Source organism: Bufo gargarizans, chromosome 1 (genome assembly GCF_014858855.1).
Source record: "Bufo gargarizans isolate SCDJY-AF-19 chromosome 1, ASM1485885v1, whole genome shotgun sequence".
Classification (NCBI taxonomy): Eukaryota; Metazoa; Chordata; class Amphibia; order Anura; family Bufonidae; genus Bufo; species Bufo gargarizans.
This window is the reverse complement of record NC_058080.1, coordinates 491756581-491782738: the sequence shown is the minus strand read 5'-3', so window position 1 is coordinate 491782738 and position 26158 is coordinate 491756581. Positions and strand designations below refer to the sequence as shown.

Sequence of the window (26158 nt, the reverse complement as noted above, 5' to 3'; positions counted from 1 at the left end):
GTAATCCCATCATGTACCTCCTCACATAATGGGCAACATGGGGTTAATGTGAGGTACTTGATGGAGTTATATACTATTAATGTGCAGCACACGGAAAACTAAATTGATAAAACCATATGATTCAAGTTAATAGTAACCCCATTAACTACCTCCTCACATAATGGAAAAAGTACATGATGGGGTAACTTGCTATTAATGTGAGGCACGTAGAGGTCCAAATTGATAAAACCATGTGCTTCACATTAACATTAAGTAACCCCATCATGTACCTCACATTAACCCCATGTTGTCCACTATGTGAGGAGTGCAATTGTTAAAAAAAAAAAAAAAAAAACACATTAACCTCCTTTATTATATCCACACAATAGCCCATCTCTAAAGAAAAAAAAAATAGTACGGCCGATTGTACTCCTGTGTAATCCACTCATAGGAGATCTGAATAGAACTAAAGATGGCGTCAGTCATGTGACCCTCAAGCTTGTCATGTGACCTCAGGCATTCAGTTGCATTTGATTCATTTCATTGGGAGATGTGTCTGACTATATATTTTGAGACTAGGTAAAAAAAGGACATGTCCATGTGCGACCAAAAACCAGGCAACAAAAGTCACGGTGTAGCTTTAACGAACATAAACCATTGCCTCTTCTTTACACACTTTTTTGTGTCTGTTGGTCTTGAATTCTGCAGAAGCTTCTTAGGAAGGACAGTTAAGAGCTTAAAGAAGGAGAAAAAAAAAAACACATGGTCAATTACAATTCCTGATAATCACACTATTTACAGCCAGGGGATGAAAGCCTGATCAGAGCGGAGCTTTTCCTACAAACTGCAACCAGTCTATGCAATCCTCCTCTGTTCTCAATTAAGGCTGAGTTCACATGGGCGAGATTTCCGCGCGGGTGCAATCCTAACCCATTCACTTCTATGGGGCTGTGCAGATGAGCGGTGATTTTCACGCATCACTTATGTGTTGCGTGAAAATCGCAGCATGCGCTATATAGTGCGTTTATTACGCAGGCCCCATAGAAGTGAATGGGGCTGAGTGAAAATCGCAAGCAAGTGCGGATGCGGTGCGATTTTCACGCATGGTTGCTAAGATGACAGTCTATTCACTGTATTTATTTTCCCTTATAACATGGTTATATCACCACAGGTCCTTTATTTTTTTTTAACCCTCAATTGACCTTGTACTAAGCATTCTGTATTAAAGAATGCTATTATTTTCCCTTATAACCATGTTATAAGGGAAAATAATTACATCTACACAAAACCTAACCCAAACCTGAACTTCAGTGAAGAAGTTCGGGTCTGGGTACCACATTCAGCTTTTTATCACGCACGTGCGAAACGCATTGCACCCGCGCGATAAAAACTGAACAACTGAACGCAATCGCAGTCAAAACTGACTGCAATTGCGTACCTACTCGCGCGGGTTTGCCGCAATTCACCCGGGACGCATCCTGAACAAATCCGTCACGCCCGTGTAAACTCAGCCTAACTCACCACAAGCAGAGATCTTGAAATGGCACAGAACTGAAGCATAAGGTTGCAGAAGCTTTATTCACGTAAAAATGGACACCCCCCTTTCAACTAGGAAAGCATTGTAATACGAGAATGGCGAGTAAGATGAGTAACTGTGAGGAACTTGCGTTGACCACCTATGGCCCTATACATACACTGCACTGCTGTAAAATACATGGAGCCGCTGATGTATAAAGGAGAGCAGAGCGTGCATGGATTGTACAACGCTGTTTAGTAATATCATCTCCATTCCCCAAATCTCCAACCCATTTGTTGATGTGTGCCTGTCATTAGCACTTTAAAAGAAGTTTTTCTACTATGCACCTTTATGGAAAAATCCAGATCTGCCATAAATAATAAGTAGGGTCCTTTTAAAGACGGCTGAGCAAACACTGGTCCAACATTGGAGGTCTCGCACACTCTATTTGCTCGGGGTATTTCTGTACCTTCCATACACTATGGCAGTGATGGCGAACCTTTTAGAGCCCGAGTGCCCCAACTGCAACCCAAAACCAACGTATTTATCGCAAAGTGCCGTCAAGGCAATTTACCCTGAATACCACAGTCCAATATAGTATATCTTCAATGTACTGTATCATTTAGCTATAATATCCTGCCTACATTCAGTGCGCTGCCTCCGCTGTTCATAATGCGCCTGCGCTAAAGAATGGCAGGAAAAGTAAAAGGCATATTGGTACACCATAGACTTTTATGAGGGTTCGGGTGCCCACAGAGAGGGCTCTGAGTGCCGCCTCTGGCACCCGTGCCATAGGTTCGCCATCACTGCACTATGGTGTAGAGTAATAGCACACGAGTGGTCACTTTTCTTTTGCAAAAAGAGGGGCAAAGAACCATGAATGTAAAGTACTGTCAGGGTCTACATCTAAAGACTGTAAAACGTACTATATTAGGGCATACATACTGTTGCACCAGAACGTTTTTTATTTTTATAAAGGACAAGATACAAAGGTGTAGTCATGGGCCTCATCAAATGGGCAACCCTTCGCCAAACCTTATAGCTGAAAATCAGGTTGACCTGCCACTGAGGTGACATAACTTGACCAAGTGATTACCATACATTCAAATGAAATAAACACATAGGGGCAGATTTATCATAAATATATGCTAGTTTTCTGCGCCAAAAAGTCGAAAACTGCACATTTGTGACTTTTTCAACACCACTTGCGCACGTCTTGTTTCTCTGCCACCTTCCCGAAAAGGGCTGTGGTGATGGCAGGAAGGCGGTGGGTCAGTGGCCCCACCACATTTATCATCTTTTTACGCATAAAAGAACACTGAAATCTGCGCCAGCCAGGGGGTGGTATAGATATCAGTATAGGCACACAGATTGCTGGATGCTGCACCACATTTATGATGAGGCGAATGCCACCGGTCTATAATAAGCTCCATCTTATATTGTCCTTGGCTATATACTCAGAAGAAGTCTAAAACGCTCAGTAATATATCTTCATGTGACTATTTCTCAAAAAAATCAATAAGACAGTCATAGGTTGTAATAGTGACAGTGTTATAGGTAATATATTCAAATACGCAACTTACCAACTCTTCTAATGTCAGAATACACATAACAGAGAATTTCCTCTTCTGTCTTAGTGCCATCTAAGAAAACTAAGAACGTTGGAATAAAAAGAATGTTAAAAGTTATTTATCATAGAAGCTGGGTGCTTTCTAATTCGGCAATCAAAGGGAATGTGTCCTCAGAAAATGACCTATTGTATATATGTTAGGCTAGTTTCACATCAGTGGGGTAATTCTGGTTTTGCTCTGGTATGGGAACATAAAACAGAAATTAGTGGACACCACCGGAGCCCGATAGATCCTATCGACTACAATGGAGTCTGTCAAATTTCAAGTACAGATTCCAGCATTGGTGTTTTGGTCTTTCATTTGCTTTAGGCCCCCTGCACACGAACGTGTGCTTCCCGTTGCCGCATTGCAGACCGCATTTGCGGATCCGCAATACACGGGTGCGGTTCCGTGGGCATTCCGCATCACGGATGCGGACCCAATAAATTGAATGGGTCTGCAAATCTGGAGATGCGGAATGGTGCGGAACAGAAGCACGGAACGGAACCCTACGGAAGCACTACAAAGTGCTTCCGTGGGGTTTCGGCCCGTACATCCATTCCGCAAAAAGATAGAACATGTCCTATCTTTTTGAGGAACGGGCGGATCGCGGACCCATTAAAGTGAATGGGTCCGCGATCCTCTGTGGCTGCCCCATGGACTATGTTCGTGCATGCACGACCACGGGGTGCACACGTTTGTGTGCAGGGGGCCTAATTCTGCTAAGAAGACTCCTGCTGGAGGTTTTGTTGCAGATGTGAACCTACCCTAAAACACTGTACTTATGTACTAAACATAGAACCCACCAAATGGCATGATCCAATGGTCCGTCCACACACTCTCCAGCACCCGAACGCATATTTTGCACGCTGCTTCATCAGGGGGTGCATGGCACATATATAAGGCTCTTTTCTGCAAAATCAGCTACATTTACCTGAATGGAGCTTGCAGAAATCCATGTTTGCTGCCAAAACAACCTCATTCACATGAATAAAACTTATTTTCACAGAAATGTCTGCAAATAAATCAGCTACATGTGAAGGCAGCCCTTTGCAGCTGTATTTTCAACTGTCTAACATGCAAAAATAAGAAACATTTTCATCAGGCCTCAGATCAGACCCCCAGTCTTCATCAGACCCCCCGTATTTATCAGACCTTCATCAGACCCCTAATGTTCATCAGGCCTCAGATCAGACCCCCAGTCTTCATCAGACCTCAGATCAGACCCCCAATATTTATCAGACCTTCATCAGACCCCTAATGTTCATCAGACCTCAGATTAGACACCTAATCTTCATCAGACCTAAGATCAGACCCCCAGTCTTCTTTAGATCTCTGATCAAACCCCCAATCTTCATCAGACCTCCAATCTTATTCAGACCTGAGATCAGGCAAAATGTAAATAAAGCAACTTACGGTACTTCTCGCTCCTGCCAATTGGGAGATCCAACATGCTCTTCCACACAGCGTCAGGTCGTAGTGTGTGGTTATTCTCTATGCTATCAGGACATAGCACAGCATGTCAGACAGAGAAGACCAGGGATCGGCGAGTAATACCACTCACTGCTCCCCGGTCCTACTGTACTACTAAGTGCTTCCATAATAGAAGTGCTCATTAGTATTTGTTTTATAAGATGCACTTTTGAAGTGAAAAAATGTGTGTCTTATAGAGCAAAAAATACAGCAATTTAATTACCTAAACAACGCTGTTTATCCTTTTGGGCGCATGTTCCAAAATTAGACCTTTTTGTCTTGCGAAAAATGAATTTCAGGTGCCTATATTGCTTTGAAATCTGTACACTGCTGATGTCTACTGGTGTACAGATGCACAGGTAGTGGGCGATATACAGGTAGTAGCACACATCGATACTCCTGCTTGTAATAGCTCCGCTCGCTAAAAGCTCTGCACAGCACCAAAGGCTTTACTGGAGCGAGCGCATGCAGGAGCAGCAGCTACGCCACCGCTCGCTCCGCACTGCTAAGACCTAAAATTAATTTGATCACATTTAGAATAGGTTTTTAAGAAAGTTTCTAATGTGGTGTAGAAAAGGGACATGGCTGAGAAACTGCTGTAAACTATAGCTCAAGTCTATGCAGGTGTCACGGCCATGGCCATGACCGTGACTCCTCAACCGCATGCGGTTGCCTGCGGTTTGGTTTAGTGTTCAATCACAGGTGAGGGCCGCTGGTGTGTGGCCGCCGCCAACCTGTCGTATGAGTGGGTTTCTGCAGAGCAGCCTGAGCGGTGCTGGGCAGCTTGCTGCATGGCATGCGGTTGCACCTAGCAACCTTTCTGTTAGGTGTGTGTGTGTGTGTACACTTGGTTTTATGTGTGGTGTGCACTGACCCTTCCCTTCACTGTGGTTGTCCGTGGCAACGTTTGGTCGTTGTTGTACATGTGGTGGCAGTGTCCCGGCCTTCGGGCTGACTCCCAGGACATGAGTGCCACCCATGTCGTTGCCTGCGGCAACAGCCACAGTGTGTGTTAGTAAGTTGGACACTTTCCCTTTAATGTGTTTCCCTTCTCTGGTGCTGGAAGGGTTAACCCTAAGTTCACACCTGAGCGTTTTACAGCGCGTTCAAACGCGCTGTAAAACGCTCAACACGTGAAAACCAATGCTTCCCTATGGCCCTGGTTCACACTTGAGCGTTTTACAGCGCGTTTGAACGCGCTGTAAAACGCGCTGTAAAACGCCCGACGCATAAACAAGTTCTTGAGCTTTTTTTGGGGCGTTTGTCGCGCGCTTTGGCCATAGACTCATTGGACAACACTGCAGTCAATCACACAAACGCGCGTTTACTATTGCAAAAAACGTGCGACAAATACGCGCGTAAAACCTCAGAAACGCTCAGGTGTGAACCCAGGGTTACTCCCTTCCCAGTGTGTGTGTGTCACTGGGTGTGTCCGACTGTGGGGTTTGGCTTCTTGGCCTATAAAGCCTCACTGTTTTCCCAGGTCTGGTGGTTGCTTCAGCCATGCTTTGCTGGAGCAGCCTCCTGTATTTTCTACCTGCCAGTGAGAGCCACCCCTGTGGTCATACTGTCAAGGCTGAGGATGGGGGAAACCCTTAGCCGTGCGATGCCAGATGATGTTATGGCTGCTCGGCCAGGACAACAGGATAGGAAGCTGTTTATGTTTCCCCTTTTCCAGCAGCTTGACCATTGAGACTCCTGCTCCTCCGTGCCTAGGAGTAGGTTGTCTTACCCTGACTCCTAGCTAGGGACCGGACGGAGGGTAAGTCAGGGCGCCTAGGTTCCTGCGCATGGGTCCTCCTACCTTTAAGGTCGGCCCATGCAGGTAGGAGTTAGGGTCAGGTTAGGGACGCTGTAGGAGGTGACCTGCTCCCTATCCTGTTGTCCTGGCCGAGCAGCCATAACATCATCTGGCATTGCACGGCTGAGAGTTTCCCCCATCCTCAGCCGTGACAGCAGGCCACTGGCAGTAGCTGGCATAGATTTGAGTTTCTGTATCGATTTAGCAAATTGCGGATCTGCAAAACATGGATCCAGTCTTGTGCATCCCACATTTTCCCATTCCGCACATCCCGTTTTACTGTATGTTAAAAATGCCTATTCTTGTCCACAAAACAGACAAGAATAGGACACAATCTTTTTTGCAGAACGGCAGAATGGACATACAGATGCAGACAGGGTCCACATCCAATTCACAAAAAATGTGGATGGGATGCAGACCAAAAATACGGTCATATGCATGGGGCCTTATACTTATTTTTGCAAAAGATTTAACAGTAATTAGATAGTCAGGTTAACTTCAGACACTTGAATTTTCAGGTTTTGAGATAAAGAATCAAAAATATTAACTAGTAACTGTATGTGACAGAACATGGCTAAGGGAGCAGTAGAGAACTCAATTGTGTGGCAGAAATATTTTGGCTTTAAGAGTTATAAAACTAAAGGTGCCTATACACATAAAAGGGCAACTGGCCAAATTCAGCGGGTCTGGGTCACTATCTTCTGTGTACTGTGGGGACTCGCTCTGGTAGTCAGGACAAGAGGACGCAGTATAGAGGCAAAGACCAGTTTATAACCTAAAAACTTCAGTGTTTATTCACACTTGTTGCAAGTACACAGTACGACAGTTCATTTGCAGTATTACAGTCACCTTTTGTTCTGGGTGTTAATCCACACCCGACCGGCATAGCTCAGAACAGAGCAGTCCTCCTGATTCAGGCCTCCAGCCTGGCACAAGGCTCAGATCCCGGTACAGAGATTGCCAGAGCTCCTATGTCAGAAGAGATAAATCCCCACACCTGACACTGCTGGCTGTTTTTTATAGGTCTGACAAAACCTGGCCTGGAATGTGGGGAGTCGTCACCCACCCAGCAATTTGACTACTCCCAGTAAGAGCCGTCCCGGATCATCTATTTACAGCCATACTAAATAGCAAGGTGTCAAACAGCAACTGCTGCTGACATATGAAAACTGGCTCTTACTCCACCGAGGCCAGGAACCTCGGTGACACATACCTATCATCCACGATGATTCCTTGTACCTTCTTACAGTACATATGATGTAGGGGAAACAAGGACTGGGCAGGTTGAATTTCAATGCACGATCGTCACAGGGATAATAAGCTGATGCCCGTCAAGAATACTCGTAATCTCAGCTGAGTATATGTGTAGGAGGAGTTTGGAAGAGTAGCAGTTGCCGGTGTATGGGCACCTTTAGTGTGCAGTAAACTACATCAAGCATTCTTTATCTACATACTGCAGGCAGTGTAAAGAAACGTATGAAAACTGTTTAAAAGTAAAACTGATTTTGTTACCCACAGCAACCAATCACAGGAAAACTTTCATTTTTCAAAAGCAGAATACAAAATAAAAGCTGTGCTGTGATTGGTTAATAAGGGAAACAAAGAGTAGACAGTTTCATAAATCTTGCCCTGTTGTGTCTGGTACACTCCAGTTGACAAATTCTGGTAATTGTGCCCTGTGCCAGTGAATATACCATGTGTATAAAAACAGCTTAGGGAGATAAATCAATTGAAACTATTCTCTGCCTCTGTAGTACAATAGCACATAGGTGGAGATTTACCAAAACTGGTGTAAAGGAAAACTGACTGTTGTCCATAGCAACCAGATTCTGAAAAACGAAAGGTGGAATTTGATGGACAATTAACCTAGTTTTGATATATCTGGGCCCTAATACTCTCCAAAGTGTATTAAACTTATATTGCAATTACATTTAGACTATACTAGCAGAAGGATCCGGCTTTGCAGGGTATATTTTATCTATTTCATTTAATGTATGTGTGTGTTGTTAAGATATCGACAGTATCCCCTATAACAGTGACATCTACAGTACCCCGCCCCTTTAACAGTGACCTCCACAGTGGCCGCCCCCCTTTTTATAGTGACCTCCACAGTACCCCATCTCCTTAAAAGGGATTTCCACAACACCCCGTCCCCTTAACAGTGGCCTCTACAGCAATCTGCCCCTTAACACTGACCTCCATGTCGGACCGTTCCCTTAACTGTGACCTCCACAGCAGCCTGCCCTAGGGTGCCAGAGGTCTGGTTTTAGGCCGGACAGTCCGGACGCAGGGCCTGGACGGACACAGGGATGTCCTTTTGAACAGCCCACTCTGAGATAGCAGCACTGTGCTGTCTGAACGTGAGCTGCAGGGAGAAAGTCGACCTCCCTCCCACCCCTGCAGCAGAAGTTGATTTTTACCTTCATTTTTTCAATCCCCATCGGCTGCAGAGTGGGAGAGGGTGGGGGTTTTGAGTTCATCTTTTGAGGGTGGTCTGAATGGCCACCCTACTTGCCTTCTGAACTGTGACCTCCACAGCACACCGCTCCCTTAACAGTGTCATCCACAGCACCCTGCCCCTTTAAGGCTACTGTCACACTAGCATTTTTGCTGGATGCGGCAGGGTTCAGCAAAAACGCTTCCGTTACTGATAATACAAACATTTGCATCCGTTATGAACGGATCTGTTTGTATTATCTTTAACACTGCCAAGACGGATCCGTCATGAACTCCATTGAAAGTCAATGAAGGACGGATCCATTTTCTATTGTGGCAGAGAAAACTGATCTGTCCCCATTGACTTGCATTGGGGGTCATGCCGGATCCGTTTTGCTCCACATACCAGGACGGAAAGCAAACTACAACATGTTTCGGTTTGCTCTCCGGTCTGGGAACACAATTAAATGGAACGGAATGCATTTTGGAGCATTCCATTCTGTTCAGTTGAGTTTTGTCCCCATTGACAATGAATGGGGACAAAACTGAAGCGTTTTTTTCCGGTATTGAGCTCCTATGACGGAACTCAATACCGGAAAACTTAAACGCTAGTGTGAAAGTAGCCTAAAGCTGGCCTACAGCAGTGAAGAAAAATGGCTGGGTTGTAATGGAAACCTGGAGTAAAACAGTGTATGTGGAGACTGGAGGACCTGTGAGCTTCTATTGGCTGATAAGGGTTATGTGACCAGGCTTCTATTGGCTAATGCATTTTTTGGGAATATCTCAGGAACGGTACATTCCCGAGACCTGGTCTAAAACCTTCCCGGACACCTGATGTATCTGTGCGCCAAATTTCGTGATTGTAAATACGACGGTGCGGATTCCTTTAGCAGACATACACACACACATACACTCAGCTTTATATATTCGATTCCAAATGAATATACATGCAGTGTGTTATAATTCATAAAACTAGTACCTATTTCTCTTTGGAGCGTGTCCATTTCTTCTCTGTGCTTTAAATACATGGGCCATACATGTCCATCAAAATATCCTGGAGGATCTGGTGGGTCGTAAACCCGTGTGCTGGATAAAGGACAGATTTATTACTTTTCAGTAGGGTTTAGCTTATATTGTAAATTTTTCTTATTTTACTAATGCTGAGCTAGTCAAGACCGAACCATACATCAATCGCCAATGTCCTACAATACAAATACCGCTTAAAGTATTGCTTAAAAGAAAAACAAAAACATAAAATTTTCTTCTGGAAACAGCACCACCAGTCCATGGGTTGCATCTGGTAGTGCAGCTCAGATCTGTTAAAATTATTGAGCTACCATACCACTCACAACCTGTTGGACAGGTATGGTGCCGTTTATGGTAGGCATGTTTTTTCTGGGCATTTCCTTTAACCATGTTTAATCACCTTTAACCACTAACACGCCTTTTAATGGCACTGACTAAGGTGCTTTAGGCTGGGCCGCCGTGAAATGTTTTCACGGCGGCCCAGTCTAAGCGCTATACCGGTCCCATGTGCAGCAGAGAGTGGGGGCTTGGCAATATAACACTGACATTAAAATATAATGCACTATAGAGATGCACAATCAAAAGATCTCATCTGAAATCAGCTTATTCTACCAGAATATTATTTGTGAGTGGTTAAAAAAAAAAAGTATTAAATGAAAAGAATTACAATTTAAAACACTTTTTTAAATTGAAAATACGATTTTCAATTAACAAAAATTGCAAAAATAAAATCCCCCACAATGTATGGTATCACCGCTTCTGTAGCGACCCACACTACACAAATATCATTTAAATTATCCCCTATGATGAATGCTATAAAAAAAAAAATCCAGAATTGCCAATTTATACTTAGGCTACTTTCACACTTGCGCTTGATCGGATCCGTTCTGAACAGATCCGATCATATTAATGCAGACGGAGGCTCCGTTCAGTACGGATCCGTCTGCATTAATAACTTAGAAAAAATTCTAAGTCTAAAAGTAGCCTGAGCGGATCCGTTCAGACTTTCAATGTAAAGTCAATGGGGGACGGATCCGCTTGAAGATTGAGCCATATGGTGTCATCTTCAAGCGGATCCGTTCCCATTGACTTACATTGTAAGTCTGAACGGATCCGCTCGCCTCCGCACGGCCAGGCGGACAGCTGAACGCTGCAAGCAGTGTTCAGCTGTCCGCCTGGTCGTGCTGAGACGAGCGGAGCGGAGGCTGAACGCCGCCAGACTGATGCAGTCTGAGCGAATCCGCTCCATTCAGACTGCATCAGGGCTGGACGGAGGCGTTCGGGTCCGCTCGTGAGCTCCTTCAAACGGAGCTCACGAGCGGACCGACAAACGCAAGTGTGAAAGTAGCCTTAGTCGCACGGAAAAAACTTGATAACAAGAGATCAAAAAGTGTTAATTATCCCAAAATAATTGTCACGAGGGTGTCAAGAACCACGCCTGACTCCGTTATACCCGGGATCAGGAAGTTGCAGCGGTTGGCTGCGCGCTCTATGTAGTAAGATAGGGCTGTTTCCTTATTGTAGCTTTCTGGGTTTGCTTTGCAAACCTTTTTGGCTCATTCAGGGATCCGTAGCTCCTTCTCCTCAGCTGTTCCTTGTCCAGCACTTCCAACCTCCTTATATTCCCCTCTCCCACTTCTCTGGTTGCCAGAGATAGAGCTTCCTGCCTGGACATCTATTCTGACCCACTGGAGTTGTGTTCCTGCGTTCTCTGGTTGTTGGTCCAGAACGTTTCCCTCCGGATCCCTGTTGGACCTTTGTGGTCTGCTGTGGTCGCCCACATGGGTGTATGTGTTTGTCTGTCCTCTCCCTGGTGTTTTTCCTCTTAGTGCAGTGGTGCGGACTAGCGATCCCACCGGCCCGTTCACTCATTTTAGGGAAAGCCAGGGTTTAGGCACGTGATCGCCGCACGGGTGAGGAACCCGTCTAGGGACGTCAGGGCAGTCAGGTGCCAGCCGCAAGGTGAGTCAGGGGTCACCACCTTTCCCTCTCCCTTGGGCAGGGCTTTCCCTTTTCCCTCCCTGTGCGTGACGCCGGTCATTACAATACCACCAATAAAACCTACAAGTCGTCCTGCAAAAATCAAGCCCTCACTTTATAGAAAGAAAAATAAAAAAGTTATGGGTCTTTGGAAAAGTAGTAAATGGTAAAAAAAAGATGTGTTTGGTATAGCTGTAATTGTACTGACCCAGAGAATAAACATATGTTATTTATGCCAAAAAATTAACACAGAAAAATTTCTAACAAATTAATAAAAGTTAACCAGAAAGTTATGTGTACCCCCAAAATGGCGCCATTAAAAATTACAACTTGTCCCGCATAAAAACAAGCCCTCCTACAGCTACATAGACGGAAAAAGAAAAAAAGTTATGGCTCTTGGAAGGTGATGATGAAAAAAGGAAGAAAAACACTTGGTCGGTAAGGCCCAAAACAGGCTGGTCACTAAGGGGTTAAGAAATAATTTGGCAAAACAAATCTCATAAAAATCCTTCTCTTCAGTCACTGATCCTGAGGACAACACAGCATTCCTGTTCACAGATTCTTACATACTGCCATCAGAAGTTTGAGAACAATGGGGACAGTAAGCTGTGCTGATGTTAATGCCAGAGGAGCTTTGGACCTCTGCAGTTACTGAGTCAGGAGAGCGCTGGTGACTTTTATGCAGCTCAGTACCTGGCGACCCCGCTTTGTAGCTTCATGTGGTCTACCAGCTCATGTCTGAGTTACTGTGGCTCCTAAACACTCACAGTTGATTGTGGAATATCTGGGAGGGAAGACATTTAATAAACTGACTTGTTACAATGGAGGCACCACACTGGAATTCAGTGAGCTTTTTAGAAAAACAAATTTGTTCAAAAATGTATTTAAACGCAGACTGCATGGCCAGGTGCTGGATTTTATACACCTGTAGCAATGGGTGCATGAAACACCCGAATTCAATGATCAAGAGGTGTCTCCAAAGACAGCCATGATTGGCGGATTTCAAAGAACCGTCAGATGGTTTTTATTTTCACCAGATGCAATAAAATGAGATGACTGCTCTCCTCCAGAGAAATACACATGCACTTTGAGAGAATGGAATAAAGATTTTATGGAACATTTTTCTACGTATCTTTGGTAAGCTGTTACTACAATAGCAGAATGAAGCAGTTGAAGGTTAGTGTGTGCTCAGGTGAGAAGAGAAAACATTTTCTAATGGAGATCTTCGCTCCATGTCTCATCTGAAATCAGCTAATTCTACCAGAATATTATTTGTGAGAAGGTCAGTGTGATGAAGGTGATTAATGTCTCCACATACCTTCTCCTCTTCTTACATTCCTCATATGGAACAGTTAGAAAATACCTTTGGTCAAACACATCGTCCAAATGCCTAAAACAATGAACCACAGATTAATTCTGTCAAAATAGCTAATCATTTAAAATCCTTATCACAAAAAAACTGTATATAGCGGCCCCTGTTACCGGCAAAATCTGCCCAGTTAGACCCAGCAGCAGCCTTCTAATATTGGCATCTTGGAAATGATGTAACCAGTTTCTTGCTGTGTATGAGAGAATAAAAAAAGACTTCTGCCTCTCTCAGATTCGGATAGTCCATGACAGCGGGGGACCGGACATCTGGCTGTCTGTTCACTCGTGCAACCAACTAAAGCCCATACCATAAAAAAACTACAGCACGGGCTTTAGAGACCTGGACCACATGCTGTAACTATACGCCAAGTGGTCAATAGCCAATTAAGTGGAGTATCTCCTTTGTTTCCTTACATAGTAACTAACTTTTCAACAAATTTTACATAAATCAATAGAACAGACAAATGTAAGAAACTTTGTAATATATCTGTAAAAAATGCTTCTTTTTACACTTAGACTCTTTTTGACCTCCCCTAAACTGTTCAAACTCACTGCTAAATTTGTCCATTCATTGAATGAAAAAATTCTATACTGTCCATAAAGGTCTACCCATAGAAGTCTATGTAGAGGGGAGGAGGAAGAAGAGCTGAAGGGAGGAGGAAGAAGAGAGAGAAACAAACAAAGAGGCTTCTGCAGCTAATAGTGAGTTTTCAGTCTTTCCCCCAAAGTGTTTTATTCACATCAATACTTGTTGTTGATGCTGCTTCTATGTGAGGAAGAGATTTAGTGAGCAGGATCTCATGCTTTAGAAGGCTCTAGACTACCACAACTAATGAATGGCTCTGCTGAACTCATCAGGGGAAGACATTCTGGCCCCAGGAGTGCAGCGCTCCCAGGGGAAAGCCTCTCAGATGCTGTGATCATGGCATCTGAGAGGTTTAATGTCTGTGATTGGTGTAATTGCGATGGTTGGGCAGGTGTTAAAAATATGTGCATAATAAAAAATAAAAAAATTGTGTCATTTTTTCAATATACATTTTATTTAAAAATACAATACAAATAATGAGAACATGTCACCAGAAAATGTAATCTGCAACAGCAGGTTCTAGAGCAGGAGCAGCTGAGCAGATTGATATATAGTTTTATGGGAACAGATTCAGTAAAACTTGTAACATTTAAATCTCTTCTCTTTTGTTAGGTCAAGATGGCCTATCCGGCTATTATCAGTGATTGATAGCATTCTCTGTGTAAGTGTGTATACAGAGATAGCTGTTAGTCACTGATAGATGTACACAGGGGAGGTGTTATCAGTGATTGATAGCATTCTCTGTGTAAATGTGTATACATAGATAGCTGTCAGTCACAGATAGCTGTACATGGGGGAGGTGTTATCAGTGATTGATAGTATTCCCAGTATAAGTGAGTATACATAGATAGCTGTTAGTCACTGATAGTTGTACACAGGGGAGATGTTATCAGTGATTGATAGCATTCTCTGTGTAAGTGTGTATACATAGATAGATGTCAGTCACTGATAGGTGTACATAGGGGAGGTGTTATCAGTGATTGATAGCACTCTCTGTGTAAGTGTGTATATATAGACAGCTGTTAGTCACTGATAGCTGTACAAGGAGAGGTGTAATCAGTGATTGATAGCATTCTCTGTGTAAAGCCTCATTCACACATCAGTTTTCGGTCAGTAATTTCCTTCAGTGATTTTGAGCCCAAACCAGGTGCGGCTCTAAACACAGAACAGGTGCAGATCTTTTCCTTATACCTTATGTCTGACTTATGGCTCACTGATAGGAAAACACTGATATGTGAATTAGGCTTAAGTGTGTATACATAGCTAGGTGTCAGTCACTGACAGTTGTACACAAGGCAGGTGTTATCAGTGTTTGATAGCATTATCTGTGTGCATGCAGAGATAGCTGTCAGTCAATGACAAAACCTTCCCCCATGTTCAACAGAGTTCAGAAAAAGCTGAGATATAAATGTATAATTGACAAGTTTTACTGAATTTTTTCCCATAAACTATATCTCAATCTGCTTAGCTCCTTCTGCCCTTCTACTGCATGCAGATTGCACTACTATTCATGGTGACAGGTACCATCCTAAACACAGGGCAGTTATATAGAAATTACTAGCCAGTAAAACTTACATACTTGTAGTGGTACAGGAGAAAACCTTCAATTATCAAAAAGTGTACAGAGGTTTCACAGGTTTCTTGTGGTGTTTTTGGTTGTTCAGTTCCTTTATGCTGTGTGAGCCATGAATGTACATCTGACATCATCGCTTCCATTTCTAAGGCCTCAAGCACTACAAAAAAATAAAATTAAATGTGTTGTATACAATAGCATAGTATTACAATAGCAATAACACAAGTGCTTACCATCAAACTGTTTGAATCCTCTTTCATCTGTTGCAACTTCTGCCTCGGGCTAAATTTAAAGTTAGAAAAAGATACCAGGTAATCATTGGAATGATATGTTAAAAACAATAGTAATTCCAATATCACAGTGAAAAATCACCAATGATAAGATAAGGTTTGAAGACTAGTAGAGATTTTGGATGTAAGCAGTTGTTAGACTTTACTAGTATATGTTATGTTGTATTAACAGTTGGTCCCCACACTTCTTTGTATAGGATCCTAATATAAGGAGGGGATACGCACACTGCTGTTTATACTGTCTTCCTGAGAGCAGTATCATAGTTATAGTAGTTCTAGAGGTAGCAGTTGCAACCAGACTCCATCTTGATTTAAAGTTTTCCTAAACTGCGACATTGATAGCCTATCTCTGGGAGGTCTGACTCCTGGCACCCCTAGTGATCATCGCATTCATTGTTTACCAGGCACAGCGCTGTACTTTTGGTAGCAGACATGACTGGTATAGTAACTTAAGGTCCTATGACACCTAAAGATAATTGTGCAGATCATAGCTAAGCATTCGGATGAACACTCGTTAGCGACAATCTTGCAGTGTAATAGTGCCGCTGATAACCCAATGAATGAGCAAATGCTCGTTCATGGGGTAATCAGAATCTTCAAACAACTCAAGGATAAGTTTTTATTATTATTATTAATCACGTGATGCTTACGTAAGTGACAATATCGGTGTTGGCTTGAGTTCTAGAAAATGGGTATAAATATTTGTATCCTCCCAATAAAGTCAAGAGATCATTCTGATACAACCTTGAGCCTGTGTCATTTATCTCTTCCGAGTACTCCTACCTTTACCTGATTTGGACCGCAGCAGGTCATAGAAGTAGGGGTTTTGCCCTAACATGACTCACATCGGGAGACCTGTTAAGTCTTTTACTCCACATAAATGGCATTTGAAAGTCGGAATAATATTCTGCATGCCATATTGCTTGCCATAGTTTGTGAGTTTCGAGCTTCTTGACACTTTTCTAAAGTGACAATAAACAGGACAGGGCTTAGTGCCGGAGGTGATTATTTTATTCTCTGTGAATGATTATGGGGCAGCCATCTTGTAGCATTTAGCGCTATGCTTTACAGAAGCCACATGGACCACAAGCACAGTAGACAGTAGATATTCATTGATGTCTATGGGAAAGTTCTCTAGACATACTCTGTGACCTGTGCAGGTCAATTTGTAGGGAGAAGAAGTAGATACCGTAACATCACCTATTGTCAATGGTGGATCCTGTGTTAACTATACAAAGGTGTCATATGTCATCGTAATCCTGCCTGTGATAATAATGAGATGCCTGCTAAAAAATGTAGCACATTTCGCTCTTTTATATATATAGTGACATTAATAAAAAACATGTTCAACTAAAAACTTGATTCACACAATAGGTCATAGGCATATCATCAGGATCCCACACCAATCCTGAAAATAAAGAAGTAAAGGTTTAATGGTGCCATGTAGCAATGTGTAGAGGAAAAGCTGAAGGGGCTGCCGACGGCTGCAGTTCGTTTAGTCTAGCCATTTCTATTAGAATACTCTTTAATATTAGGTTATAAAAGACATCCTCAAGCATTTTGGTAAACCATACCTTGAAATAGTTGTCCTGGCTGATTAGACTGCAGTTGGGAATTATTTTCAGAAGATTGTTGGCAAGTGTCGTTTTCCCCCCATTTGTCACACTACAAAATGAAATATGTAGTATGTTAAAAACTTCCCAGAGTGAAGTAGGCAACAAGTGACAAACAGATGCGGGTATGTTAAGGCTCCTGTACAGCAGCTGGCTGGGAGCACCAGTGTGCAGGAAAACCAATGACTGATTATAAGGTGATGGCATATCCTTTAAAAGAGGGAATACCCTTTAATGGTGAAGGTCAATGAAACATAAAGATCAGAGCTACTTTGTTATGAAGGCACTATGGTATATTTTTCCCTATCTCAAACATTGGTGTGTATGTACATAGGTATTGGCTTTTTACATGTATCTGGTCTGTTTCCTACATATGTATTTTGTCTCCCTGCAATAGGCAGGAAAATATAGAGCTTTCAGGAAGGATCTAGTGGTTCAGTGAAGTAAGGTGAGCCAGCCTTCAAGATGTCAGGGTGAATATAGTCTAATATATAAGGGTGCTTATTCTGCTTTTTGTAAAGAACGCTTACCCGCCAATTCCAACAATGAACGTTTTCATGGCCTGCTCTTCTTTAATTTTAGCTCTGTGTTAAAGTAATAATGAAATATATCACTTTATAAAGAAAATGCCATCACTGTAAAGTGCAATTGTATATTTAGCCCATAATAATAATATTCGAGGGTCCGTTTAAGGCTGGGGCTACACGGCGACATCACATCTAATGGTTGTCAATGGTGTCGCAATGCAACCACTATGACATGACTGTCGCAAAAGTAGCAAAAATCCAGACATGATGGATGTCGTGTTGCAGGTCATAAGTCCGATGTGCCTTTTGCTCCATTGAGATAAATGTAAGTCAAGTGCGACACGTGACTCACCTGCGACTTTTCTGTGACACATATCGCCATGTAGCCCAAGCCTACAGTAATCAGTTACAATATGAAAACCTGTGTTGAAGAAACACATTTAAATCAATGGGTACATGTGCTGTCCGTGTTCTTCACTGCTGTGTGAATAAGGCCTAACTCAGCAATTACACTTACTTAGGTGAGGACCTTAACTATTTCTACCCATAAGTCAACCTCGCCCATATTAGAAGGCCAAACATGGTCACTTACTCCAGCAGTGCTCCTCTCAAGTACTGATTGTCAATGGTCACATCTGACACATTGTCATTCACGTAACGGTCACCCTCTATGGCCATGGCCTCCCAGTGGAAAAAAATGCTCAATACTGCTGCTGTAGTCTGCCCCTGTCTCCCACCCAAAACTACAAAAGGGTACACATAGGCACATGGTGAGGATTTTCAAAATCTCACATACACAGTCTGACATTTTCCACAAGAAAATTGACTTGCAGTATGGATTTTGAAATAAGCAGTACGTCAACTGATTTAGGCAGATTTTCAATGCACAGGGTAAGACCTGTGTTAAATCAGCAAGAAAATCCACAAGTAAGTCCTCTTTCACACATCAGTGAATCACGGACGTTTCCCACAGACAGCACACATACCCATTGATTTCAATGTGTGTTTACACATCCGTAATTTTTCACTGACTGTGGGTCAGGGGAAAACCATAGAGACATGCGCTACTCTGGTCTGTGTTGAGAACCAAACAAGTCCATGAAAACCACTGACACAACACAGACGACATCCGTGTTCTAACAGTGGTTTTCACGGACCATTGGTAGGGATGCTCTGAAAACTAATTTTCAGTCTAGCAGTGTCCACGGAATATGAAAGACACATGGAAGGCAGAAAACGGACATAAGGACAAAACATGGACTGTTCATGGACATCTTCACTGATGAACTGACTATCTTGTCCCGGTTGTCATCACAGACGTGTGAAAGAGGAGGATTTTGGTGCAAAAACCAGTGTCGAAATTCCACATACATGACAATTCTGTGTGCATGTAAGCAAAGACTGCTAGTTACCCCGCCACAAACTACTTAAAACGAGTAGTTCATGTCAGGGGCCCTATGTGGGAGACCCCCAGAATGTCTGGAACTACAAAGGGAGTCATACTTTAGCTGGGTTCTGGCTCTTTTGTGCCACCGCTGAAGATCTCGGGTCTCCTCACATCAACATTGTCAGGGAACCAGGGGGGCCGTTTCTCATCGGGTTTGCAGGTGCGGGCGGCTGGCGCAGATAGCTTCTCCTCTTCCTCCTGACAGGATACCTGACGTCAATGTGGCCAGTGCGCCTGCGCGAGTTGGACGCCGGGTGCGCGGTACACAAGCCGCGTGCGCGGGGATACGAGCGTAGTGCACATGCTCCATTCGAGACCACAGGTGCTACTCAGGCTGGGGGAGGGCTTCAGCCTCCGTCACCGCCCTCAGCCTTATGATTGGCTTCTGACTAAGGAAGCCTCCTGGTTGCCCGGCAACCAGGGGGGCGGTCCTGGGTTCACTGTGTACTTAAAGCCAGTCAGAGCCTTGACTCATTGCTGAGTTATTCAACCTTATGGTGAACACCCAGCTCCCTCCTGGGAACCTGTTTTAATCTGACTTCCTAGCTACCGACTCCTTGCCTGTTTGCTCGATTACGATTTCTGCTACCAGCCACGACGCGGAACTGGAACCGACTACCCGATTGGATTGACTTTTTTTGTACTACGCTAATTTTGGGGATTATTTCGTCCCTGCCAAAGGATTCCATACCTGATCCACTATTTCAGTCCTGACAAACATCCACTTTGATGCAGGTCAAGTGGCTGCTGCAGCATTGATGTGTCCCCCACTCTTCACTCAGTTTCTGCACTAAAATGCTCATGTGTTACTTTTTGCATTGCAAAGGGTGAAATCTACACTTAAAATCTGCACAAAAAATAGACATGCCGCAGATTTCAAAATCCACAATTTCCGCTTGTAAAAAAAAACGAACCATGCACATGACATTTGGAAAATCTCATTAACTTTGCTAGTACTGTACCGCGTGGAAATCCACGCATAATATGCATTGTGTGCATGTACGGCATGTGGGGTGTATTACAAGCGGATTATCCTGCAGAAAATCTGCAGCGTAAGCCCTCATGCACACGACCGTTGTGTGCATCCGTGGCCGTTGTGCCGTTTTCCGTTTTTTTTTCGCGGACCCATTGACCTGTCCTATTTTTTTGACGGACAACGGTTCACGGACCCATTCAAGTCAATGGGTCCGTGAAAGAACACGGATGCACACAAGATTGGCATCCGTGTCCGTGATCCGTGGCCGTAGGTTACTTTCATACAGACGGATCCAAAGATCCGTCTGCATAAAAGCTCTTTCAGATCTAAGTTTTCACTTCGTGAAAACTCAGATCCGACAGTATATTCTAACACAGAGGCGTTACCATGGTGATGGGGACGCTTCAGGTTAGAATATACTAAAAGAACTGTGTACATGACTGCCCCCTGCTGCCTGGCAGGTGCTGCCAGGCAACAGGGGGCATACCTCCCCTCCCCCCCTGTATTTAACACATTGGTGGCCAGTGCGGCCGGCCCCCCCTCCCTCCCCTGTAGTTAACTCATTGGTGGCCATTGGTGGCCAGTGCGGCCGGCCCCCCCTTCCTCCCCTGTAGTTAACTCATTGGTGGCCAGTGCGACCGGCCCCCCCTTCCTCCCCTGTAGTTAACTCATTGGTGGCCAGTGTGGCCGGACCCCCCTCCCTCCTCTTTAGTTAACTCATTGGTGGCCAGTGCGGCCGGCCCCCCCTCCCTCCCCTGTAGTTAACTCATTGGTGGCCAGTGGGCCCCCCTCCCTCCCCTGTAGTTAACTGCTACAGGGGAGGGAGATCGGCTGCCTGGCAGCACCCGATCTCTTACAGGGGACCGTGATCCTACAATTAACCCCTTCAGGTGCGGCACCTGAAGGGGTTAATTGTACTATCATATCCCCCTGTAAGAGATCAGGGCTGCCAGGCAGCAGGGGGCAGACCCCCCCCCCTCCCCAGTTTGAATATCATTGGTGGCCAGTGCGGCCCCCCATCGCCCCCCCTTCCTCCCTCTATTGTAATAAATCGTTGGTGGCACAGTGTGCGCCCCCCATCGCCCCCCCCTTCCCCCCTCTATTGTAATAAATCGTTGGTGGCACAGTGTGCGCCCCCCATCGGCCCCCCCCTTCCCCCCTCTATTGTAATAAATCGTTGGTGGCACAGTGTGCGCCCCCCCATCGGCCCCCCCTTCCCCCCTCTATTGTAATAAATCGTTGGTGGCACAGTGTGCGCCCCCCATCGCCCCCCCCCCTCCCTCTATAGCATTAACAACATTGGTGGCCAGTGTGCAGCCTCCCATCTCCCCCCCCCCCCGATCATTGGTGGCAGCGGAGTTCCGATCGGAGTCCCAGTTTAATCGCTGGGGCTCCGATCGGTAACCATGGCAACCAGGACGCTACTGCAGCCCTGGTTGCCATGGTTACTTAGCAATAGTACAATAGTAGAAGATTCATAGTTACCTGCTGGCTGCTGCAATGTTCGTGTCCGGCCGGGAGCTCCTCCTACTGGTAAGTGACAGGTCTGTGCGGCGCATTGCTAAATGAACTGTCACTTACCAGTAGGAGGAGCTCCCGGCCGGACACAGACATCGCAGCTCCCAGGTAAGTATGAATCTTTTACTATTGTACTATTGCTAAGTAACCATGGCAACCAGGGCTGCAGTAGCTTCCTGGTTGCCATGGTTACCGATCGGAGCCCCAGCGATTAAACTGGGACTCCGATCGGAACTCCGCTGCCACCAATGATCGGGGGGGGGGGAGATGGGAGGCCGCACACTGGCCACCAATGTTGTTAATGCTATAGAGGAAGGGGGGGGCCACCAACGATCTATTACAATAGAGGGAGGAAGAAGGGGGCCGATGGGGGGCGCACACTGTGCCACCAACGATTTATTACAATAGAGGGAGGAAGGGGGGGGCCGGGGGGCCGCACACTGGCCACCAACCTTTTATTACAATAGAGGGAGGGAGGGACGGGGGGGGGGGGCCGCACTGGCCACCAATGATATTCAAACTGGGGAGGGGGAGGGGGGTCTGCCCCCTGCTGCCTGGCAGCCCTGATCTCTTACAGGGGGATATGATAGTACAATTAACCCCTTCAGGTGCGGCACCTGAGGAGTTAATTGTGCTGATCACGGCCCCCTGTAAGAGATCGGGTGCTGCCAGGCAGCAGGGGGCAGTCATGTACACAGTTTGTAGTATATTCTAACTAGAAGCGTCTCCATCACCATGGGAACGCCTCTGTGTTAGAATATACTGTCGGAAATGAGTTTTCACGCTCTAACTCATATCCGACAGTATATTCTAACATAGAGGCGTTCCCATGGTGATGGGGACGCTTCAAGTTAAAATATACCATCGGATTGGAGAAAACTCCGATCCGATGGTATAAAAGGGACTCCAGACTTTACATTGAAAGTCAATGGGGACGGATCAGTTTGAAATGGCATCATATTGTGTCAACGTCAAACTGATCCGTCCCCATTGACTTGCATTGTAATTCAGGACGGATCCGTTTGGCTCCGCACGACCAGGCGGACACCAAAACGACTTTTTTCATGTCCGTGGATCCTCCAAAAATCAAGGAAGACCCACGGACAAAAAAACGGTCACGGATCACGGACCTACGGACCCCGTTTTTGCGGACCGTGAAAAAATACTGTCGTGTGCATGGGGCCTTATACAGTACCAGTTATGTAGGTGAGATTTTTAAAATCTCATGTACAAGGTGTGAAAATTGACCTGCGGTGTGGATTTTAAAATCCAAAGAATGTCAACTGTTTGCACAGGTTTTCAGTGCATATAGCACTCTTTGCAATACATTAGGTTAGATCTGGGGTCAATGTACAACACAATTTACAACTAACACACAAACAAAGGAAAACCGCATGAAATTCCACATAAACGACACTGCTTTGTGCATATACCCTTACGCTGGCAGCGTGGCCAGTGAGCACTCTGTAATGTCTTTAGACCAGCACAAACCCAGTGAGGACTATATGCTGCAATATTTTAGTAAAATAAGTGATGGGTACGTTTTATTTTGCATAGATATATTTGTATATAGGCTTTAGATTTGATCTCTGAAAGGCGTGCATAGCATGCCATAGAGAATGACATTGTAAATGCACACTCTGCTGTTTACCTTGTGCCTGGTCTTGGAACACGGCCCCTCTCCTCTGTCAGCTGAGTGGAAGTGGGCAGGACGTGCTGGCATGGCTTGTGAACTTACAGATCATGTGCTTCTATGACAGCCGACGGGGGAAGATTGCCTTCAGAAGTGGTACAATGAACCTATAGGGTGAGATGTGCAGCACAGTGTTAATTTCATTCACTGAAGTCTGTAGAGGAAAATATAATAACGTCACATTAAGCAAATGATCAAATAACAATTCCAAAATATAATATTATAGCACAGTGGAGGATTTCCAGTAATATTAACGTGCAGACTATTTATACCCAAACTATGTAAGGAGTAAAGGGAATTAAACATTGCCGATAATTTAGTAAATGCTGCAGGGAGGGTTTCCTATCAGCAGTGGCACAGCGTGGGTTGTCAGGACCCGGGGAAAACCAAGTATTGCACCCTTCCCCTTTGTACAGCTAATGTAGTAGATATCACCTGCAGTCCTATGTAACATCACAGATAACACAGTGATAGCTCTCTGAGTACAGATAATGTAGTAGATGTCACCTGCAGTCCTATGTAACACCACAGATAACAGTGATAACTGTCTGAGTACAGATAATGTAGTAGATGTCACCTGCAGTCCTATGTAACACCACAGATAACACAGCGATTACTCTCTGAGTAATGATAATGTAGTAGCTGTCACCTGCCGTCCTATGCAACACCTCAGATAACACAGTGATAACTCTCTGAGTACAGATAATGTAGTAGATGTCATCTGCAGTCCTATGTAACACCTCAGATAACACAGTGATAACTCTCTGAGTACAGATAATGTAGTAGATGGGTGTGAGCCCCCAGAATTCAGAATACGCACATTGTGACCTGAAGTCTGGGGCCAGGCTTATACAGTGTGGGCCAAATTCTATATCCACCCTCCCATCACTACAGAACATACAGTGACAGCGCCCCATACCTCTTACATCCAGTGACGTCTCTTTGATGTAGATGTTCTCTTTCCTCATCTTCTCCTTTCAGACCTTCAGACCAGACCACCATTTTTCAGACATTTCTCGTCTCTGCAGTTTGACAAAAAAAATCTTAGTTTACTACTTTTCCATCATCCTCCCTTCTTGTGGACAAATCATCCTACCATCCCCAATACTGTGACGCTGTGCTCCCCAATTCTATACTGCATAAACAGATAAACCCCCTGATAATAGTAGTACCATGCAAATAGTGCCCCCTAATTATTGGCACACAGTGCCCTAAAATAACTGCGCCCAGCAAATAGTGTCCCTGACACTAATAGTGTAAACATAACGTCCCCCAAAAATAATTGTGGTAAGCTGATACTGTGCCAAGGTGCCCCCACAGTAATAGTGTTTCCGAAAATCCCACCAATAGTAATAATTCTCTGCTAGAGCACACATGGCAGTAATAGCGCTCCTACAGTGCCCCCAACATGTCCCCACTGTGCCCCAGAAGTAATAATGCTCCCATAATGCCCATACTAGTAATCATGTTCCCCATAGACCCCCAGTAGTAATAAAGCCCACCATAATGCACACCAGTAGTAATAATTCTCCTTAAAATGTAACAGTACAAAAAATACCCCCTTATAATGTGTGCCAGTGCAAAAAATACCCCCTTTTAATGCCCCCAATTGAGCTAAAGTCCCCATAGTACCCCATAATGTGCCAGTATAAAATGCCCCTATATAGTCCCCCCAGTAAATGCCCCCATAGTGCTCCTCTTCCTCCTAGTGCCCCCCATAATGTACTAGTATAAAATGCCCCATATATAGTGCCCCAGTAGATGTCCTCAGTGTTCCCCATAATTTGCAAGTATAAAATACCCCTTCTTAGTGCCCCCCGTAGATACTCCCCTCCCCCTTTCCCCATAGTACTCACCATAATGTGTCCCAGTATAAAATGCCCTTATACAGAGCGCCCGATATTGTTCCTCTCCCGCCATATAAAATACTCCTTCTTTGTGGCCTCAGTAGATGCCCCCAGAGTGCCCCCCCAATAATGTGGCAGTAAGAAATGCCCCCATAGTGTCACCCAATAATGTGCCAGTAAAAAGTGCCCCCATAGATGCCCCCCCAATAATGTGCCAGTAAGATGTGCCCCCCAATCATGTGCCAGTAAGAAGTGCCCCCCCAATCATGTGCCAGTAAGAGATGCCCCCACAGCGCTCCTCTCCTGTATTTCACCATATTAAAAAATAAACACTTAGGCCTCTTTCACACAGGCGTCGCGGGTGAGGGCCGGATAGGTGGTGAGCGAGGTGACGTCAGCACAGGTCCTGCTGAATGAAGATAGACCTTTGCTGACGTCATCTATCTTCATTCAGCAGGACCTGCACTGACGTCACTGTGCTCACCATGTGGTGAGCGCGATGACGTCATCGAAGGTCCTTTTGCAGGTCCTTCAAGAAGAACAAAGAAGAGGATCCCAGCTGCGCGATCAAGTGGATAGGGTGAGTAATGTTTTATTATTTTTTAACCCTCAATTGACATTTTACTTAGTATTCTGCATTAAGAATGCTATGATTTTCTATTATAGCCATGTTATAATAGAAAATAATAAAAGTAAATGGGGTCCCGGGTCGCTCATCCCTCATCACCTTAGCAACCATCTGTGAAAATCGCATAGCATCCGCACTTGCTTGTGGATGCTATGCGATTTTCACGCCGCCCCATTCATTTCTATGGGGCCTGCAATGCGTGAAAAACGCAGAATATAGAACATGTAGCAATCTATTTATGAAGTTATTACCCAAAGTCCCACGAGACTTT

At 44.6% G+C, this 26158-nt stretch overlaps 1 protein-coding gene and 1 long non-coding RNA gene across 2 annotated transcripts in view; both read right to left on the bottom strand.

Moving 5' to 3' along the window:
- Positions 1-334: 334 nt before the first annotated feature.
- On the bottom strand, positions 335-24393 carry NMRK1 (nicotinamide riboside kinase 1). Its single transcript, XM_044273946.1, has 10 exons — positions 24332-24393; positions 23371-23519; positions 17782-17835; positions 17213-17303; positions 15582-15630; positions 15355-15508; positions 13140-13211; positions 9795-9901; positions 3079-3147; positions 335-714 (listed from the first exon to the last, which is right to left on the bottom strand). The coding sequence occupies exons 3-10, from the start codon at positions 17808-17810 to the stop codon at positions 695-697; spliced, it is 591 nt and encodes a 196-aa protein (XP_044129881.1). The 5' UTR covers positions 17811-17835; positions 23371-23519; positions 24332-24393; the 3' UTR covers positions 335-694.
- LOC122923207 overlaps positions 24392-26158 on the bottom strand; it is a 36150-nt gene continuing 34383 nt past the window's right edge. Inside the window, exon 3 of the long non-coding RNA XR_006387248.1 lies at positions 24392-24434. This is a non-coding gene — a long non-coding RNA (uncharacterized LOC122923207). The remainder of the gene's footprint in view (positions 24435-26158) is intronic.

Bases quoted from the DNA above. Each gene is read 5' to 3' on its own strand.
- NMRK1 (XM_044273946.1), bottom strand. From the start codon at position 17,810: ATGAAAACGTTCATTGTTGGAATTGGCGG. The intron at 13,212-15,354 runs GTATGTAAGTTT...TCATTGTTTTAG, and splicing joins TTTCTCCTGTACCACTACAA to GCATTTGGACGATGTGTTTG. The intron at 715-3,078 runs GTAAGTTGCGTA...TCCTTCTTTAAG, and splicing joins TTCTGACATTAGAAGAGTTG to CTCTTAACTGTCCTTCCTAA.